The sequence below is a fragment of the Schistocerca nitens genome, chromosome 11 (genome assembly GCF_023898315.1).
Source record: "Schistocerca nitens isolate TAMUIC-IGC-003100 chromosome 11, iqSchNite1.1, whole genome shotgun sequence".
Classification (NCBI taxonomy): Eukaryota; Metazoa; Arthropoda; class Insecta; order Orthoptera; family Acrididae; genus Schistocerca; species Schistocerca nitens.
This window is the reverse complement of record NC_064624.1, coordinates 207,872,204-207,894,890: the sequence shown is the minus strand read 5'-3', so window position 1 is coordinate 207,894,890 and position 22,687 is coordinate 207,872,204. Positions and strand designations below refer to the sequence as shown.

Genomic DNA, 22,687 nt, shown 5'->3' with positions numbered 1-22,687 from the left:
TTTAAAAGATTGTAAGAAGAACTGTGATAAAAATAATCATTATCTGATTCATACAACACGTCACAATCACACGTCACACCGTACATCGTCCAAATTCAGTGTTTTGTGCCAAATCGATTGCTTTTGCCAAATTTGGTGCTGCTTGCCAAATCCAGGGCAGTTACGTACGAAATTCTGTTACTTTTTGACAAAGTCGGTGCTATTTTTAGCCAAATTTAGTGTTTTTCGACGGATTCAGTTTACTTTTTCGCAAATTCAGTGTTATTTTCCTCACATTCGCGGTTTCCTTTCGCCAATATTTTTTTTGTCAGTTCGGTATCATTTATTTGCAAAATTCGATGTTACTTTTTTGTCAGATTAAGAGTAATTTTTTGCCAAACTCAGCGGTTTTTGCCAAATACCTTTTTTAACGAAATTCAGTCCTATTTCTTCACCAAATTGGGTGTTGTTTTTTTAGCCAGATTCCGCGGTATTTATGCCACATGTCATTGCCAGATGTGGTGGCATTTGGGCAGTGTCGATGCCGTTTTCACCCTCACATCAAAGTTAGTTGCGTAAGAAATGGACTGCCATTTTAAGGTTAATCATAAATCTTAGCCTTGAGCAAGTTAAACTATCAGTTAAGAATATTAGTATACTGCCGTCCTCAGGTTTACAACATTTTTAGACGACAAAATTACAAATTTCTCAGTACCTCGTGAAATCGCAGGTTTTTACGTTACTGCCCTAAAACAAACGCAGTTTCACTTTATTTTTCGCGCTTTGTTGTTTTCGCAAAGTCTTCCTGTCACTACAAGTGACCAACCCATAGCACCCTAATACGCTGATGACCTCGCCTTAGCCACCCAGAGCACAGTTTTCCAATCATTCTAGAACAACCTCACGAATGCGCCCAAACCACTTTCCAAATACTACAGTACAAACCAGTGTGCGTACTCTTCATTTGAGTAACAGGGAAGCTAGTCGGAAATTAAAGATGTACAATCTGGTGTAACTAAAACACTGAGATGCCCCAAAATTCCTAGGAGTGCCACTTGATAGACTTGCAGGAACTGCAAGTTAAGTTTGCACCAGGGACAACCTTCAATGGCAAACTGGCCAGACCACAAATCGTTAGTCAATCTGAAATTAATTGTACTTCAGCAATGGCAGTAAGCCATTCTGCAGCAGAGTATACACGTCATGTTTGACATAATTCCACACGTGCCAAGCAGCTGGATACGGCTCTCAGTGAGAGCTGCAGACTCACAACAGGTTTCTCAAAATCCACTCTAGTCGACTGACTTTACCACATTTTCTTACGTGTTTGAGATTATGCTGTGGTGCCACATTTTATTGATTACTTTCAGGATTTTGGAGTTTCTAGCTGTTGGGCTCAAATCAGAGATCACCAACTCTCCTTCTGCCGATGTTCGTACTTATTCTAGATGTGTTTCTGTGGTCTGATTGTGATATAAGAACAAAAATGTTGTGACTGGCTGGAAGCACATGACTCCTTCGCTCCTGGCATATGCCTTGCAGGTAAGGGCAGTATCTCTGGGGAAAACCTTGGCTAGGAACGGTTTCTTGTGTATTTTACATAACTGAGACAATAACTAACTGCAAGTTACTTACGCTATAGATGTGCACGCTTAGTCTTCTGACTGGCAAACGTGTTAATTACTTTATTGTTAAACGTTGGAATGTCACTGATTTCCTTCTTGTGAATGGAACAAACTGCCAGTGAGTTCACCATCTTTTGAGCCACGCTGCTGTTGAGGAAGGTATTAGTTTTTAAGGTACTGGAACTGTGTAGCACTTGCCCACAAAAGTCGAAAGGCACAGAAAATTTCATATCGATGCACACTCCAATGCAAAATGAAAAATCCATTCTAGGAACAGTATATGTACATATTTTACATACTTCTTGCAAAACGTTTTATCCATGATATATTGATATGTTGTTTCATCTGCATTTAGTTGTAAAATAGAGAAATTAAACAGCAGAATTGCAATGATTGCCACAGATTGTGTGTTTTCCCTGAAATAGGAATTTCACATATTACAAGAAAGTGAGCATGTCATCTCTCTATTGATAATATGAATGAATGATTTGTTCTTATATCTCTCTCTCTCTCTCTCTCTCTCTCTCTCACACACACACACACACACACACACACACACACACACACACACACACACACACACACACACACACACACACACACACACACACAAAATTACCACAACTGATTCCACTACTGTAGTAATGAGAGCACAAACATTTTGAGTTCACAAATTGATCTTACCACCTTACCGTCTGGTTGTTACAGAAACAGTATCATAAGCAATTTTGACTTCATAGCGAGTCATCCGCAGATGACCTGGGTATGTTTAAATAGTACCTTGTTGAAGTATAAGTGAACAGGCCAGGAGAGGTGGTTGGAATGTTGGAGGATTAGCCCATTCAGGGGAAAGATGGCAAACCCAACTCTGAGTCATATGACAGGAATTGGAGTCCCTGTCCACTGAATGTATCCAGTGTGCTAGACTGCTGGTTAGTTCGTACCAGAGTAAGGGTGCTAGGCGAGGTTAGTTTTCACCTAAGGTGCTGCTCGGTGTCTTTAATCAGGTATACACTAAATGACTTTCTGAGCACACCTCCTGGACTGTTCAGTTGTACTCCGACGAGTTGCTGTGTAGTGTGTTCAAATCGTCTCGTGACGAGACTGAATTGCAGTTTCTAAAAAAAAATGACGACTTCTGTACGACGACTTCGACTTCTGTACGACGACTTCGACTTCTGTACGACGACTTCGACTTCTGTACGACGACTTCGACTTCTGTACGACGACTTCGACTTCTGTACGACGACTTCGACTTCTGTACGACGACTTCGACTTCTGTACGACGACTTCGACTTCTGTACGACGACTTCGACTTCTGTACGACGACTTCGACTTCTGTACGACGACTTCGACTTCTGTACGACGACTTCGACTTCTGCACGACGACTTCGACTTCTGCACGACGACTTCGACTTCTGCACGACGACTTCGACTTCTGCACGACGACTTCGACTTCTGCACGACGACTTCGACTTCTGCACGACGACTTCGACTTCTGCACGACGACTTCGACTTCTGCACGACGACTTCGACTTCTGCACGACGACTTCGACTTCTGCACGACGACTTCGACTTCTGCACGACGACTTCGACTTCTGCACGACGACTTCGACTTCTGCACGACGACTTCGACTTCTGCACGACGACTTCGACTTCTGCACGACGACTTCGACTTCTGCACGACGACTTCGACTTCTGCACGACGACTTCGACTTCTGCACGACGACTTCGACTTCTGCACGACGACTTCGACTTCTGCACGACGACTTCGACTTCTGCACGACGACTTCGACTTCTGCACGACGACTTCGACTTCTGCACGACGACTTCGACTTCTGCACGACGACTTCGACTTCTGCACGACGACTTCGACTTCTGCACGACGACTTCGACTTCTGCACGACGACTTCGACTTCTGCACGACGACTTCGACTTCTGCACGACGACTTCGACTTCTGCACGACGACTTCGACTTCTGCACGACGACTTCGACTTCTGCACGACGACTTCGACTTCTGCACGACGACTTCGACTTCTGCACGACGACTTCGACTTCTGCACGACGACTTCGACTTCTGCACGACGACTTCGACTTCTGCACGACGACTTCGACTTCTGCACGACGACTTCGACTTCTGCACGACGACTTCGACTTCTGCACGACGACTTCGACTTCTGCACGACGACTTCGACTTCTGCACGACGACTTCGACTTCTGCACGACGACTTCGACTTCTGCACGACGACTTCGACTTCTGCACGACGACTTCGACTTCTGCACGACGACTTCGACTTCTGCACGACGACTTCGACTTCTGCACGACGACTTCGACTTCTGCACGACGACTTCGACTTCTGCACGACGACTTCGACTTCTGCACGACGACTTCGACTTCTGCACGACGACTTCGACTTCTGCACGACGACTTCGACTTCTGCACGACGACTTCGACTTCTGCACGACGACTTCGACTTCTGCACGACGACTTCGACTTCTGCACGACGACTTCGACTTCTGCACGACGACTTCGACTTCTGCACGACGACTTCGACTTCTGCACGACGACTTCGACTTCTGCACGACGACTTCGACTTCTGCACGACGACTTCGACTTCTGCACGACGACTTCGACTTCTGCACGACGACTTCGACTTCTGCACGACGACTTCGACTTGTGTACGACGACTTCGACTTGTGTACGACGACTTCGACTTGTGTACGACGACTTCGACTTGTGTACGACGACTTCGACTTGTGTACGACGACTTCGACTTGTGTACGACGACTTCGACTTGTGTACGACGACTTCGACTTGTGTACGACGACTTCGACTTGTGTACGACGACTTCGACTTGTGTACGACGACTTCGACTTGTGTACGACGACTTCGACTTGTGTACGACGACTTCGACTTGTGTACGACGACTTCGACTTGTGTACGACGACTTCGACTTGTGTACGACGACTTCGACTTGTGTACGACGACTTCGACTTGTGTACGACGACTTCGACTTGTGTACGACGACTTCGACTTCTGTACGACTTCTTGCTGACAAATCGTTGCAACAGTCGTAACCTGACACGCTCCTCCTTCAGTGCTTAGCTCTCTCGCATTAGCAGCCTGCGCACTGCTCTGCTGGTATACCACAAGTGGAACGGGCGGTCACTGACAGCTGTTCGCGTTCTGTTTTTTCTGCAGAGGTGCTGAAGGACCAGGTGAAGCCGCTGGTGCACATCGGCCCGGACGAGTCCCTGTACGACGCCATCGCGACGCTCATCCGCAACCGCATCCACAGGCTGCCCGTCATCGACCCGGCCACCGGCGACGTCCTCTACATACTCACCCACAAGCGCATTCTGCGCTTCCTCTACCTCTACGTGAGTAACGTCAAAGCTAGAGTCGTACGGAGTGGTCGGTTGGTGTAGCTTCCACTACTGTCAAATCGGACAGGTTTCTGTTTGCGGTGCCCGTCTCTCTCGCAAAGTATAATTGTTACGGCTTACACACACGTGTCGAGTGCGAGGATTTGTACCGAGTCGCACACTTGTGAGTGGGCGTGTGTTTTTCTGGCTCTGTCTTACGTGGTACCAGGCGGACACGACGTATCCGATTGCGCACGTCGAGAGGCACTACATCGGTGATAAGTGTAAGACGGGAGGAAATAATAATTGGGTGGTGAAGTGTTTTGCTTGCTGGTTTTGGGTTTTATGTAGCTGCTGGCTCACTCCTTGTAGTTGAACCTGAGTCAGAACACTTTACGAGAGCTGGCATAACGTCTGATGTATTTACCTCTGTCTTTTAATCCGGTTGCCACAGTTTATTGTCTTGTCAGTGCCTCTGAAATCCTGTGTGTTGCCAAGGAAAGTTTGACTACTTCGCGTTCTGCAGCTGTTATTGTAACAAAAGGAGACACCTTCTACTCGTATCACAATAAAGCACGTCCACCATTTTCCTTTTACAAACACACTTTTCCTTGCACGGGTGAACAGATCATTAAAGTGACTCGTGAATGAGAGTAGAACACAACTTTACATAACAGATACGCCTCAAATGCTATGACAAGTCAATCGAGATTGAAATATATTTCATTTGTCACAAAACCGTCATGTCCTTTGTTTTCATCCTTGAAGAGTGTGGTTACCCTTTGACAGTCGAGCCATCGACAAGCCACGACGCCAAAATGTAAAAGGCTCATTTCACAACAGATGAAGCCACTTATTTGTTGCCACCTCTTGCCATTTTCTCGTATTCCTCACCTTCCGTTCAACGTCTGCTCATACTAAAACAAACACCATATGTATATGTTCCATGACCTACTCCCTACTTAACATTATTCTGTCACTACACAAGGAGTGTGTAATCTCATTTTCCTAAACAGCATGTAACACTTTGGTGGGAAACTTCAAAATTTTTCGATCTCCATATTGACCACAATTTAAACTGGGAAAACCACATTTTCAAAATCACAAAAAAATTTAGTTCATTCACATTTGCACTTTGAGTACTATCAGGCAGAGGTAAATCAGGAAGTTACTGTAATTTGCTTATTTTGTTTGAATATCATCATATGGAATAACTTTCTGGGGCGGTTCATCTTTATGAAAGAAAATATTCATGAATTCTCAGAAACGTGTAATAATGCTGTGAGGATGAAATGTGCTCCTCACGCACAATCAGTTTCACTTCCACTGTTCATTTGTAAATGATTAGTGTGTACACATCAATATGAAATGTACGATTAGTCATACAAATGATCTAAGGAGCATAAAACTAATTGGCTAACTAGCAATCACAAGTTGTCAGATTAGTGTAAATTGCAGTCATGAAAATAGTGAGCATGTTGCCATGTTTTTCTTCATAAGCTGTTATGTTTCACACCAGAGCAAGGTATTGCAAATATAATACACGGAGTAGGGAAACAGTTAGTTAAATGGTCTTGTTCTCGGAACCTAGAAGGTGATACCCAACTCCGTTCGTACAGTGTCTTCTGTTGCCTGTCTCTACTAGTCTGTGCATTTCAGTGTCTGTGACACCTACGTCGTGTTGCAGATCAACGACCTGCCGAAGCCGAGCTACATGAACAAGACACTGCGCGAACTGCAGATCGGCACCTACGCGGACATCGAGATGGCGCGCGAGGATACGTCCATCATCGAGGCGCTACACAAGTTCGTGGGGCGGCGCGTCTCCGCCCTGCCCATCGTTGACGAGCACGGCCGCCTCACTGACATCTACGCCAAGTTTGACGTCATCGTGAGTGTCCCGCTACCCGGAATGCTCGTATTCCCTTCTGTTCTGCAAGTTTTACTCGCCTGATGATTTGTGACCACCTACGTTTCGTACAAATAAAACAGTTTTTTTCTGTCAGTCAGATATCTATTACGACACTACTCACTTCACTGTTTTACACCACCATTGTCATTATGTACAAATATCATTCAGTAATAAGCTGTGGAAAACCCAGGATGGAATGTAGCAATATTACGAAAAGAAAAGTTGCCACTCACCATATAGTGGAGATGCTGAGTCGCAGATAGGCACAACAAAAAGACTGCCTACCTGTGACTCAGTAATAATTAAATAGACAAATAGCTGTACAGAGAAAGTGATTCATGAAATCAATTCAGTTTCAATTCTTCATCTATTTTTCCAATAATCCGCATCATCTTCTTAAGAATCTTCATATCCCCTCTGTGAAGAACGACACACATTCATATCGAAGCCGATTTTGTACTTTTCTTTACCTCTTCATTCTTGTTTTAATCTGATCGAAAGAGCTTCTTTTGCCGGGCCAAATACGGGGGGGGGGGGGGGGGGGCAGAGACCTGGAAAGTAACAGACCATTTTGAAATAAAAAAAATTAACAGTGGGGGGAAAATGAAATTTTATTATACCGGGTGATCAAAAAGTCAGTATAAATGTGAAAACTGAATAAATCACGGAGTAATGTAGATAGAGAGGTACAAATTAACACACATGCTTGGAATGACATAGGGTTTTATTAGAACCAAAAAAATACGCAAGTTCAAAAAATGTCCGTCAGATGGCGCTTCATCTGATCAGAATAGCAATAAGTAGTATAACAAAGTAAGACAAAGCAAAGATGATGTTCTTTACAGGAAATGCTCAATATGTCCACCATCATTCCCCAATAATAGCTGTAGTCGAGGAATAGTGTTGTGAACAGCACTGTAAAGCATGTCCAGAGTTATGGTGAGGCATTGGCGTCGGATGTTGTCTTTCGGCATCCCTAGAGATGTCGGTCGATCACGATACACTTGCGACTTCAGGTAACCCCAAAGCCTATAATCGCACGGACTGAGGTCTGGGGACCTGGGAGGCCGAGCGTGACGAAAGTGGCGGCTGAGCACACGATCATCACCAAACGACACGCGCATGAGATCTTTCAAGCGTCTTGCAATATGGGATGGGGGGCCATGCTGCATAAACATGGTACGTTCCAGCAGGTGTTTATCAGCCAGGCTGGGGATGATGCGATTCCGTAACATATTGGCGTACCTCTCGCCCGTCACGGTAGCAGTTACTGACGTTTTGGTGTCCAGCGTCATCTGTCGGACATTTTGTGAACCGTTTTTTTTTTCTTTTTCATTTTACTTTCTTTTTTTTTCCTTCCTAAATAAACCCCATGTCATTCCAACTGTGCGTGTCAATTTTTACCTCTCTATCTACATTATTCCGTGGTTTATTAAGTTTTGATCACCAGGTATATCTTTTAAAGGTACACTCAGAAGCAATTTTCCTACCTGATCACTGTTCAAAATGAACCACTTATACTGTGGCAAAAGTTTTTCAATTCCATCTCTCTAGAGACCTGCCACCTGCAATTGCAACCACCGGCTTATACCAGCACGCAGTTCGGCAACAGTATCGTAGCGTCGTGTGGCGAGCGTTGTCTACATTGCCGGGAAGAGGTGGTAGTTGCACGGTGCCAAATCTGGACTGTACAGAGGGTGATCAAACAGCTGCCACCCGAAACACTGTCGGAGCTCTCGGGTACAACTGACTGTGGGTGCATGTGCGTTGTTGTGAAATTGTTGTAGGAGGGGCACAAACCGCATTCTACCACCACCGAATGTGTTCTGCACGTGGGAACGATACGGCACCGAGACGGCAGCTGTAGCCCCGTCCACCCCCGCGATAGACTAAAACGTGTTACCTTCTGAATATCTCTAGTAGATAAAAATCCAAAGACCCAGGGTTAGAGAAATAAGTGGGTGAAGTAGGAACTTACAATTCATCCTGCCATTATTTCTCAGTGTCACAAGTGTTGTATGGGATCGAGCGACTGTGTCAAAGAATCGGCGAGCTATTCCACACTTGATCTCTTGTGCACAGGCTCAACTTCGTTCTCAGTTGTGGCTGAGTAGTATGGGCTGTTGATAGCGTGTTGCTCCTCCAATACTCACAGAAAATCTGACCACGGGCTTTCTGGAAGATGGTTAGTGTGACGTTACTGGCCAATGCTTGCATTTTGAATTTCTTATGAATCGGTTATAAAATGACTTTTTAAAAAAATAATAATATGAATATTTATGTATGTGTTTGGAGAGAGAGAGAGAGAGAGAGAGAGAGAGAGAGAGAGGAGAGAGAGGAGAGAGAGAGAGAGAGAGAGAGAGAGAGACAGAGAGAGAGAGAGAGAGAGAGAGAGAGATATTTTCACTCTTCAGTGGAGTGTGCACTGATATGAAACTTCCTGGCAGATTAAAACTGTGTGCCCGACCGAGACTCGAACTCGGGACCTTTGCCTTTCGCGGGCAAGTGCTCTACCAACTGAGCTACCGAAGCACGACTCACGCCCGGTACTCACAGCTTTACTTCTGCCAGTACCTCGTCTCCTACCTTCCAAACTTTACAGAAGCTCTCCTGCGAATCTTGCAGAACTAGCACTCCTGAAAGAAAGGATATTGTGGAGACATGGCTTAGCCACAGCCTGGGGGATGTTTCCAAGAATGAGATTTTCACTCTGCAGCGGAGTGTGCGCTGATATGAAACTTCCTGGCAGATTAAAACTGTGTGCCCGACCGAGACTCGAACTCGGGACCTTTGCCTTTCGCGGGCAAGTGCTCTACCATCTGAGCTACCGAAGCACGACTCACGCCCGGTCCTCACAGCTTTACTTCTGCCAGTATCTCGTCTCCTACCTTCCAAACTTTACAGAAGCTCTCCTGCGAACCTTGCAGAACTAGCACTCCTGAAAGAAAGGATACAGCGGAGACATGGCTTAGCCGCAGCCTGGGGGATGTTTCCAGAATGAGATTTTCACTCTGTAGCGGAGTGTGCGCTGATATGAAACTTCCTGGCAGATTAAAACTGTGTGCCCGACCGAGACTCGAACTCGGGACCTTTGCCTTTCGCGGTCAAGTGCAAGTTGGTAGAGCACTTGCCCGCGAAAGGCAAAGGTCCCGAGTTCGAGTCTCGGTCGGGCACACAGTTTTAATCTGCCAGGAAGTTTCAGTGAGAGAGAGATTTTTGATTGAGATTTTTACTTTAATTCGTAACTGGTACCCGAATTTTGGTTGCTGCCTCCTTGAATGATCAGCTTCTGCACCAGTTGGTGACGTATTACAATTTGGACGGAGTTATTCTTCTTTAAGGGGGCTAGGACGTCAGACGGGCCGACTTGGAGCAGGAGAGGCACGACATGACATTTTAATTTCCACTGTCTATACTTTTACAAGTAAATTCATAAATCTTTGTCAACACGACCAGGAAGGATTCAGGATTCAAACTCATAGCAATGTAAGTTCAAAAGTATAACAAAATAATTATTTTTTTTTTACGTGTGAAATTTCATCATTTTTTTCACTTACTATTGACTGCATTTGTTGCTATAGGTACACTTTTCTTCACAAGTAAGAGAGATTATTTGATGAATTTTGCACAGCATACAAACCATACTTACAGGTATATGAAAATCTAGAATTTATTTAATTAATGAAAAAATGAATGAGCTGTTACATTTTAAACTCCATGTTTAGAAAAAACTCAAATTTTATGGTTAATTATCTCAATTTTTAGCACATTTTTTAATAGATCTGGAAAATTCTGGAATTTCATACACCTGTAAGTATGGTTTGTATGCTGTGCAAAATTCATCGAAGAATCTCCCTTACTTATGAAGAAAAGTGTGCCTATAGCAACGAATGCAGCCAATAGTAAGTGAAAAAATGATGACATTTAACATATATATATATATATATATATATATATATATATATATATATATATATATATATTTTTTTTTTTAACTTCCTTTGGTATGAGCGTGAATCCTGAACCCTTCCTGGTCATGCTGACAAAGTTTTATGAATTTATTTGTAAAAATATGGAAATTAAAATGTCCTGTGTTACCTCTCCTGCTCCAAGTCGGCCCGTTTGACGTCCTACCCCCGTTAAGGTTTAAAATACGACTCTGTTTGTTACTTGGCTGTATTGCGGTTAGCTTTGAGCCCAAGTTTTCGTAGCTTTTCATACCTAAGGGACCACTGTTGTTATTAAATGAGATCAAACAGGAATCTGATTTTCGTGAGAAAAGGTGATTGCTCGGCACACAAACTTCCTTCAAACTACACGTCCTGCTACATCAAAATTTGCCAGTGGAGTTCAGCACCATACTATTGTACAAGAACATAATCTAATTACTGTAATTAAGAAATTATGAGAGGTGTTACTTATTGAATGAAAACTATAGAGATTGCATTTCTTTTTCTGTATTTTAGTGAATTTTGTACAGTAACAATTCTGTCGATTGATAGATGTGTTCGACAGTGAAGTTCACCTTCTTTTCCAAAAACAAGATATTTTCTATTCTTCATTTCCAGAAAATTTGTTTACATAAATGTTTGGCAACTCTTACACATACTTTACTCTGTTTTATCACTAAAATATCAATTTTCATTAAATGTAACAATACGTTGTGAGTGACTGCCTAGCAACACGCCCTCTTTCTGCAAGATACAGATTAACAGTTCTCTCTCTCTCTCTCTCTGTATTTTTTTTTAGTAATCAATTGTCTTTTTTTAGAGTCCATACTCAAAGATTCACAACTACTATCACTGTGGGGATTGCGCGCTAAAAAGTCTGTTGCTGTCCAGCTGCGCTTCACTTCATTTAAGTACTTTTTGAATCAAATTTACATTTACGCTATTTACACACACTACTGAGCTTCTCAGAATAAAATCAGACACAAATTAGTTACAAAAAAAAAGGGGGGGGGCAGTGAGGCTGACATAACATTACTCGGGTGAGCCAAGGTGTTTCCACTGCCCGTTGTGTGACTTGTATCTGGTGTAAAATGATGTACGCAAGTTTCATCACAGGATAAAATCTGTAAATGCATCGTCACCTTTGCCGATTCTCTAGTTCAGAATTCCTAATGGACAGGTGATTCGGGGTGTTTCCACTGCATGTGTGACACTCAAGACTCCGGCATAAAATGATGTCTGCAAGTTGTACTATAGGATAAAATCAATAAATGCATCACCTTTACCTTTGTGACCGAAATGAGTTCCGAGGTTGGTGCAGAGTCTTTGTTCTGTGGTAAGCTCTCTGGGAATACACCTCGCGCAAGTCTTTCAGTATTCCAGTTCGTTTTGAATGTCTGAATAAGTTGTGTCGACTCGAACTCAATATTCGTCAGCAGTTCATTCGGTGTCTGTCTTACCAGATAAATGAAGTGATACCAGTTCACCGTGTGAGCTCGTTACTGCTACTGAACGTTTTTGTGTCCGTTTTAAACTTCTAATATCCACACGCGAAATCTCACGCTATTTGTGAGACTGCTACTATATTGTTTGTTCATCTGGGAGAGTGTTTCTGACAGCTGTACGCTTTGGGGGGGGGGGGGGGGGAGGGAAAGTCTGGATAAGTGTGAGTAAGACTTGGACACAAAGGGTTGTGGGAACTGGAAATTTTTGGCAGTTTTTTTCCTCGTTATCGGTATCTGTACTGGTAAGATGTCAAATACGTGACATAAATGACTGCTGCCTTTTGTTTCCATTGATGTAGAAGCTTCAATTTTCTTCACCACCAACAGCCCACAGACATTATATTGACAAAAATTTCAACTGGATGTGTGTGCCCATTTCTGAGAAAAAGGGTGTTTGGCAGTCGGACAGACAGACACACGGAGACAGACAGAAACAGTGATCCTACAAAGGTTCCGCATCTGCCATTTAAGCTATGGAACCCTAAAAACCAGTTCAGCGAATGCTGTTCTTCACAAGTACTTCCTTCAAGGGGATACACCATTGTAACTAAGACCTTAAGACGCTACATTTATGTAGATATTAATCCAGCAAATGACTAACATTCTTTGGAAGGTTGCTGACTGAGACTTAACAAATGCTTCAGTTCCCTGCGTTAGGTGCTACATTCTGTGTATGTTTGTCTGTCTAGTTACTGAGTGACCCTTGTACATAATGAAGCTGATAGTGTGAACCACCAAAATGTGTAGTGACATAATAAATCACTGACACACAAGACTCTTTCATTTGTATCTACTAGTTGCAGAACTTGTGATGCATTCCTTTATGAACAAAATAAAAGGGTCTATACAAGGGCGATGTACTTGAGGACAATATTATGGAAATGGAAGCGGATGTAGATGAAGATGAAATGGGAGATGCGATACTGCGTGAAGAGTTTGACAGAGCACTGAAAGACCTGAGTCGAAACAAGGCCCCCGGAGTAGACAACATTCCATTGGAACTACTGACGGCCTTGGGAGAGCCAGTCCTGACAAAACTCTACCATCTGGTGAGCAAGATGTATGAAACAGGTGAAATACCCTCAGACTTCAAGAAGAATATAATAATTCCAATCCCAAAGAAAGCAGATGTTGACAGATGTGAAAGTTACTGGACAATCAGTTTAATAAGCCACAGCTGCAAAATACTAACACGAATTCTTTACAGACGAATGGAAAAACTAGTAGAAGCCAATCTCGGGGAAGATCAGTTTGGATTCCGTAGAAACACTGGAACACGTGAGGCAATACTGACCTTACGACTTACCTTAGGAGAAAGATTAAGGAAAGGCAAACCTACGTTTCTAGCATTTGTAGACTTAGAGAAAGCTTTTGACAATGTTGACTGGAATACTCTCTTTCAAATTCTAAAGGTGGCAGTTATAAGAGTTGAGGGACATGAAAGGGAAGCAGCGGTTGGGAAGGGAGTAAGACAGGGTTGTAGCCTCTCCCCGATGTTATTCAATCAGTATATTGAGCAAGCAGTAAAGGAAACAAAAGAAAAATTCGTAGTAGGTATTAAAATCCATGGAGAAGAAATAAAAACTTTGAGGTTTGCCGATGACATTGTAATTCTGTCGGAGACAGCGAAGGACTTGGAAGGGCAGTTGAACGGAATGGATGGTGTCTTGAAAGGAGGATATAAGATGAACATCAACAAAAGCAAAACGAGGATAATGGAATGTAGTCGAATTAAGTCGGGTGATGTTGAGGGTATTAGATTAGGAAATGAGACACTTAAAGTAGTAAAGGAGTTTTGCTATTTGGGGAGCAAAATAACTGATGATGGTCGAAGTAGAGAGGATATAAAATGTAGAGTGGCAATGGCAAGGAAAGCATTTCTGAAGAAAAGAAATTTGGTAACATCGAGTAAAGATTTAAGTGTCGGGAAGTCATTTCTGAAAGTATTTGCATAGAGTGTAGCCATGTATGGAAGTGAAACATGGACGGTAAATAGTTTGGACAAGAAGAGAATAGAAGGTTTCGAAATGTGGTGCTACAGAAGAATGCTGAAGATTAGATGGGTAGATCACATAACTAATGAGGAGGTATTGAGTAGAATTGAGGAGAAGAGAAGTTTGTGGCACAACTTGACCAGAAGAAGGGATCGGTTGGTAGGACATGTTCTGAGGCATCGAGGGATCACCAATTTAGTATTGGAGGGCATCGTGGAGGGTAAAAATCGTAGGGGGAGACCAAGAGATGAACACACTAAGCAGATTGAGAAGGATGTAGGTTGCAGTAGGTACTGGGAGATGAAGAAGCTTGCACAGGATAGAGTAGCATGGAGAGCTGCATCAAACCAGTCTCAGGACTGAAGACCACAACAACAACAGTTGCAGAACTTGTGATGCATTCCTTTATGAACAAAATAATTATTTGTCTTTCATTCACTTGTTTATTAGCGTATGTGTTTTTCGAAGCATAAACTCCATCTTCTGCATTCACAAATTTCATTCAGAGGTTTTCATTGCGGCTGGTGCAATCGTCATACCTGAGTGATGTAACAACGCACCTGATTGTTAGTTGCTGGTGAAATTTCTATAATATGTTGCAGCAACCGTGTATGTATTACCAAGTTCAAACAGCACGGAGGAATTTCACCATTTACAAACAGTGTTTGCCGAATTTTGCGACATTCTCGTGTGTCCTGTTCTCCAGACTGCAGGAAACTTGTAAATGCAGGATATGTAACTTTCTCTTAAACTACATTCAAGCAAATAAAAACACAAAATGCAGGAATTTAACATACTTCTTAGCCATAAACTAGGTGTATTTCACAACCTGTAGTTATCATGTGAAAAGTGCTTCATTTCCATTGTAGGTGCATTCCGACTGTTGCCTGCAGTCTGAAGACTGGTTTCACGTTTCTCTCCACACTAGTGTAGCCTCTGCAGTTCTCTTTTTTTTCTCTGTGTAGCTACTGGAATCAACATCCATTTCAATCTGCAATCTGCTTACTTTATTTGTCCTTTGCCCTCTCCTCCCCCCCCCCTCCACCCCACACACACAAAACTTTTCTCCCCAATTCAGTTGAGTACCTCCTCATCAATTACTCATCCACCCATTTATCCCTACTCTTTTCTTCTCTGAACTGTTTATGGCTACCAGGTTTTCTGGTATGAAATGAGAATTTTTTCATGAAAATGAAACACTTATTTTTAATTGAAAAGTAAAAACACTGTATTCAAAGTACTGACCATTGCTTTCTATACATTTTGACCACCTTTCTGGCAATTTGTGGACACCACGCCAATAGAAATGTTCGTCTTTTGAAGGAAACCAATCGGACACCCAATTTTCGACTTCTTCGTAGAAATCGAAGTGTTCCTCAGCAAATGCGTGTCCCATTGATGAAAACAAATGGTAGTTGGAAGGGGCCAGGTCTGGTGAATACGGCGGGTGGGGTAGTGGCTCCCAGCCAATTGTTTTGATTGTATCCTGAACCAGTTTTGCTTTGTGTGCAGGTGCACTGTCGTGTAAAAAAATTACTTTGCCATGTCTTCTGGCCCATTCTGGTCTTTTTTTGATCAATGCATAGTTCAAATTGATCATTTGTTGTCTGTAGCGATTAGTATTCACAGTTTCACTGGGTTTTAGAAACTCATGATACACTACACCTTTCTGATCCCACCAAACACAGCATTGTCTTCTTGCCAAATTGATCTGGTTTTGCAGTCGATGTTGATGGTTGTCCTGTTCAGGATTCTTAAAATAAATCCATTTTTCATCACCAGTAACAATTCGATGCAAAATTGATTTTCTTTCATGTCTCTGAAGCAAAATTTGACAAATGGTTTTTAGGTTTTCCATCTGTCTTTCTTGCAATTCATGTGGCACCCATTTTCCGCACTTTAGGATCTTTCCCATAGCTTTAAAACGGCTAGAAATTGTTTGTTGTGCAATATTTAGCATTGCTGCCATTTGCTTCTGACTCGAAGTATCATCTTCATCCAGTATTGCTTGCAATTTGACTTCTTCAAACTTTTTTTGGTGGTCTTCCACGTTCTTCATTTCTTACATCAAAATCATTATTTCTGAACCGTTGAAACCATCCTTTGCACGTTGCTTCTGATAGAGCACGATCCCCACATGCCTCGACAAGCATTCGATGCGACTCTGCAAATGAAAACAAAAAATTAATGCTTTCTGCAAATCATCACTTTCTGGTACAAAATTCGACATTGTTAACACAGTGAAAACATATGATGATGATTGTTCCATGACTTGATGTATACTAAGTATCTTTGACAGATGTCATACCAACCAAAAAAAAAAATTAAGGCTCATTCACAACAAATGTTCCCTATCAACACATTTGTACCTTAACGCTCATTTCATACCGGTACACCTGGTATACTGAATACATCAACACACGTACCTTAAATTTATGTTAGACATCAACAAATTCTTCTTAGAATAAATTTTCTTGCAGTAGCTAGCCTGCATTGTACAGCCTCTCTACTTCAGTTGCCACCAGTCATTTGACTTTGCAAATAACAAACAAGATCTGCTATTTTTGGAGCCTCATTTTCTAATCTACTTCCCTCGGCATTGTCCGATTTATTTGAATAGAGAGTGGATTGGCCCTTGATTTGTTCAAAACTATTACGATGTATTGCACGAGTCACTCGTGAAATGTGCAAGTGCGAGTAACTAACTAACTGACAAATGTATTTCTGTCCATCCAGAACCTGGCAGCAGAAAAGACGTACAACAACCTGGACGTGTCACTGCGCGAGGCAAACGAGCACCGCAACGAGTGGTTCGAGGGCGTCCACAAGTGTCGACTGGACGAGACGTTGGCCACCGTCATGGAAAGGATAGTGCGTGCCGAGGTGAGTCGGTGAGGGAGAGGAGGGGACGATCGAGTTGTGCCGATCGAGTAACGTTTTACGGCCCGTTCGGATGTTGTCGTTTGTCCGCGTGGCACGTATTACACATGTTAAACGTCAAGTGGTTTATCTGAGAAAAATTAAAAGATGGCTTTTTCGACTGTCTCAGTTGCACTTTTATTTTTACGACTATTGGTTTCAGCCGGTAGTATGATTCTGGTTATGATGGTTATGTTATTTTATGTGGGACATTGTAATGTCTAGTAGTGTATAGATACGACGACTATGTGTAACTGAAGGTTATCAAATATCAATTTAAATTAGACATCGTAAAAATAAGTGTGGAACTAGGATGGTGAATTATAGGAAAGATGAAAAAATAATTCGTGTTTAGGATTATGTGCACACTTTTGAGCAGCACTAGAAATAATTAATAATTGACACAATAGATTACTGCTACCTTGTATTGGCATATTGAGGAGTGAAGTCATTGTAATTATTCTTTGTTGAACCACATGTTACATGTTGCAAGTTGGCATTACAGCGCCATTTACATATTCTGTTCCAGTTTCATCTGCGGTCCTCTCGCGACACGATGCTGTCGACAGATACTGTTTGGTTTACATTGTTAACAAAACTAGGAATTGTAGGCGATGCAGGGGGTACAGTAACTAATAAATGTACAGATATTGTTTGCTCTATTAATAGTTTCTCTCATCAGGCAGAGAACATTCATGGCCCTAATACCGACATATAGGGCATAAAAATTTAAAACGTCTTGCCTTTACGATGGTGCCGAATGTAGCACCTTGGGAGGACAATGAACATCTGATGGTGCTTGCATCTGACGAAAGGGAAACAACTAATAAATTAAGTAGTATGGGATTTGCATTGGTTTATCTGCATGTTGTCCATTAACAACGCTCCCCTATGAATCATTTGTTTGTCTACCTTGACACGTAACTGCATAGGCTCCTAAGCAAAACACTAAGTCAGAATTTGTTTGAATAGAGGTTAGTTAAAACCTGAATTACTTAGCACTGTTTATGCAACACTGTTTCACATTCATTTAACTGATTTTTAAGTTTAGCCATTGTTTGTCTATAGAAGATTCGTGCTTTAATCTTTTACAAATTCAGATATTCTGGTGTGCTCGTTCTCTTCCACCAGGCGTCCCACTGTTAGATTTCCATCTTCGACCGTTGTAGTGCTCCCTTATCCTCGGGACTCTACCGTGAAAAATATAAAATAGAAAATCTGATTGGGTTTTGAATTTTGGTGGTTTCAGTTACGGATAAGGCGGACTTCGTATTATTGATTGAGATCGTGATGTAATTTGACCGTGCACGGCAGACCGGGTCGGCAACACTACAAAAAGCGACTGTACGGAAATAGCGTCAGAAACTAATTGAAATTTACCGTATAACCTTGTTAGATACGCAGTATTAATTACATTATAGTCTTCATGGCTGTCCTCCTAATTTCTCTTGTAGGACGACCTGTCTTTCACTTTTCTCCGTCTGTTGAAAACTTCTTCAAGTTGTCACTGTCATGATCAATTTACAAATTTGGCTATAACCACCTCGAATCACTATTGAAACAACCTCGCTTTGTAATATAATTTTAATTTCCACCCAAAAGCACATTCAACACATCACCGAAAAATACACGTCTCTTGTATGAAGACAAGAGAGAGAGAGAGTGCCTAATCAATTAGTTGTTAAAAAAAAAAACTACACAAAAGTAAAAAGACGAACAAAATTATTTATAAAAATCGGTCGCTGGCGCAGCAGTCTTCTGCGTGCGCGATCGTAAATTATATCTTTGACTTCCGCGCCTCCGCCAATACAAAGTACCATTACACTGTGAAGCAGATTTTAAATGGTAAAAAACGAACTTTCTAAAGCCGAGTTCATCCGTATCCTTTCCTATCTCCTCGGTTATTGTTTTCACGAGTTACTCTGTTATTTGATGTATCACTCTCCCATGGTCCTTATTAAGGATGTTTCCAAAGAACATGTCCCTTCTTTTCCTGATTCTGTCATTCTGTCCATTCATCATAAGAATAAACCTGACGTAAACATTGCACTATGTATTCTTCCGTGGTTGCAGGAACCTCATTGGATTTCCGTTTCACGTGGGACTGCAGTCGAGCTGCCTCGAGTACTGTCAAGTACGATAATAAGGGTCCGTTTTGCGCTGTGCATTACACGCACGTCTATTTAGCCATAATACGGGACAACAGCTTTACCGGCGCATTTAACTCGGACAGCACTGGCCGGTCAGCTGGTACAGCTAGCCTGCAGTGGCGTGGCCAGCTGCAGTTCACGCATAAAAAGAGACAAGCAGAGAAGGAATATAGCTTCGAATGTCATTTAATTTTTAATCAGAATCAAATAATACACTGCAAATCTCCCACAATACGCTCCTTGGACAGCTAGACGAAAACTGCAACGTGTTATCAATTTTATATAGTGTACTATTGTAATTAAAAACAAGGGCGACGAAAATTCCTAATTTAACCACAGGATAATTTTTCTGCATAAGCTGTGTGTAACGTGAGAGAGTATTGAAGGATTTCACTGTATAGTTAAATATTGAAGCCACTGAAGGTATTGCTTCCAGTCTGTCATCTGGTAATCGCTTAGCTCCCTCCTTATCCAAATCCGATAAATACATTTCAATTCTGAAAGTGTCACCTGCGACGTTGATGATGAGCGTATCAACAACAGAATGCACGAAGCCAACCCGACACAGCATTTTCTCTTCTTCTTCTATGACAAGCCGTTCTATATTCTACCAGCGTTCGGCAGAGACGTGTGAAAAAGCTGCGTACGTTTAGTTCCGGTATGTCTGGCAGCTTCACAGTCTTGTTACTTCTCAGCCCAAATCCTGCAGCTTGGCTCCACATCAGTTCTGTTGGGTTCAGATTGTCACGGTACAGTAGCAAATGTAAAAATGCGGCATTCGTTTGATGTGCTCGGTGGTGTGGCATAAAACGATGGACGTAGTCCTAAAAGTGACTTAGAAGTAAGAAAGTGTTATGTTTCTTTACCTTCGACATTAAATCGTTCCTAAAAGCTAGAAAACCTTACAGATACATTATCTAAACAGGAAATCATTCATACAGTATTAAAAGAGCTGAGATGCACAAACCAAGCAGGTATTTAAATTTGTATTTTTTATGAAATTGAAATACTAACCGTCGTGTGTAAAGTTCGCCAAACACAAATAACGTTGACTTGTACCATTATATACACAATTACCTTGGTAATATAAGAACAGCTATTCTCTATATGTGTACAAAGTGTGCTGCACACCATAAAAAAATGCCATTCCTGCTCGGGACTTAATTCTCAAATACTGGCATCATTATTTTTTTTTTTATTTTTTTTTTGCAGAATAACATTTTTTATTTAAAAATACTCTTCCAGTCTGACTTAGCAGCTACTATTTTGACAGTATGTTAGATTAGGTATATTCTGCCAATGTAAAAAAAGAAAAATTAATGGCAGGTTCGCTATGTTGAATTAGTCCACGCCCTTGTTAATGCTGCCATGTAGCACACTGTCAAAGATCTGAAATTTCTTCCTCTCTCCCTCCCCCGCCCCCTTCACTTTCACAGGCCCTCCTGAGCCCCTCCTTATTTTTTAATATGCATCTTATCTCATTCTTTTTCTTGTATTTATTATACTCAGTAATTGTATCAACTCTCACACTATTCTCAGTATCTCCTCATTTATTAGTCTCTGCATCCATGAGCCGCATCTCAAAAGCCTCCATCCTTGCTCTGCCTTTCTTCCTCACTGTCCATGTTTCAGCCCTGCACTTGAATTATTGGACTTAGCATTGATGACCCGGAAAGTAGCACCCGTTTCAGAGGTAGACCTGACGCATCTCATTGTATGGCCATATCACATTATTTTTTATTTAGCTGCGTGTGTGAGGCTGTAAGCTACAGCAGAGTGACGTGTTTTGCGTGTTGCGGCAGGTGCACAGGCTGGTGGTGGTGGACGAGGAGGACAAGGTCATCGGCATCATCTCGCTGTCCGACCTGCTGCTCTTCCTGGTGCTGCGGCCCTGCGGTGAGTGCTGCGAGCTCACAGCAGACAGTAATAGCGCAGCCACAAACTGTATACTCAATTGCTCACATTGGCCAATAATTAGGGACAGGAAAAAATCGACTCATTTTGTGGCCAAAATGGTTTTTTTGCCAGATTAGTTATTATTTTTCCAGATTAGTTAATACTTTTGCCAGATTCGTTATTATTTATTTGCCAAATTCGATTTATTTTGTGCCACGTTTGGTATCATTTTCTGCCAAATACACTGTAATTTTTTTGGCAGATTCAGTGTTTATTTTGCTAAATTTAGTGTAACTTTTTGTGAACTTTGTGCTACTTTTTTGTCAAATTTGAGTGTTTATTTTCTCAAACTTGGTGTTCTCTCTCTCTCTCTCTCTCTCTCTCTCTCTCTCTCTCTCTCACACACACACACACACACACACACACACACACACACACACACACACACACACACACACACACACTCTCTCTCCTTTTTTTTTTTCTTTTCTTTTTTTCCAGATTTGATGTTATTTGTCAAGTTTAGTGTTTTTGTCTAATTATCTTTTATTCTAAATTCATTTTTTTGTCAAATTAGATAATAGTTTTCCCAAATTCCTTTATTTCTCAAATGGGATAATTTTTTTCCAAATTTGATGTTTTTTTTAACACATTCCTCCTTGTTTTGGTCGATTTTGGGGCAATTTTTGTCATCACATCGAAGTTTATAATGTACCAAATGAAGTGTCAGTTTAAAATTATACCCAAACCTAAATCTTGATGGAATTAGACATTAAAATAAAGTTTTAACATTTAACAACTATCAGTTATGAATATTAGTGAACTGCCAACAAATTTATAATTACAAAATTTTGTTGTATCTCATAAAAACTGCCAATGTATTTATATGACTTATTGCTTTGTGTATTTTGCTAGTTTCTGCTCGTTCTAGAAAGAATCTTCTTAAATTGTCTACCTGTCCATAATGTAGGTTTTTTATGTCGATAAATCCCCTTCTTCCTTCCTTCCTTCCTTCCTTCCTTCCTTCCTTCCTTTCTACTTAATGTGAATCTTTCTGTTGCTGAATGTATGAGGTGTATTCTATATTTGTGGCATTGTGATCGTGTAAGTGTATTGAGTGCTTCTAGGTCTGTGTTACTTCATTTCACTACTCTTGATTAGGTCAGTATTGGTATAGCATAGGTATTTATAGCTTTTGTCTTGTTTCTTGCTGTCAATTCTGTTTTCAGTATTTTTGTTAGTCTTTGTCTATATTTTTCTTTTAGTTCTTCTTTAATATTTGTATTATCTATTCCTATTTTTTGCCTGTATCCTAGATATTTATAGGCATCTGTTTTTTCCATCGCTTCTATGCAGTCGCTGTGGTTATCCAATATGTAATCTCCTTGTT

The 22,687-nt window shown here is 41.6% G+C and overlaps 1 protein-coding gene across 1 annotated transcript in view; it reads left to right on the top strand.

Moving 5' to 3' along the window:
- The window catches only part of LOC126213528 (5'-AMP-activated protein kinase subunit gamma-2-like), an 889,308-nt gene that overhangs the window by 850,844 nt on the left and 15,777 nt on the right, over nucleotides 1-22,687 (top strand). Inside the window, exons 11-14 of the mRNA XM_049941372.1 lie at nucleotides 4,808-4,986; nucleotides 6,659-6,862; nucleotides 17,069-17,215; nucleotides 21,204-21,297. Of these exons, the coding sequence (XP_049797329.1) occupies nucleotides 4,808-4,986; nucleotides 6,659-6,862; nucleotides 17,069-17,215; nucleotides 21,204-21,297 (624 nt within the window). The remainder of the gene's footprint in view (nucleotides 1-4,807; nucleotides 4,987-6,658; nucleotides 6,863-17,068; nucleotides 17,216-21,203; nucleotides 21,298-22,687) is intronic.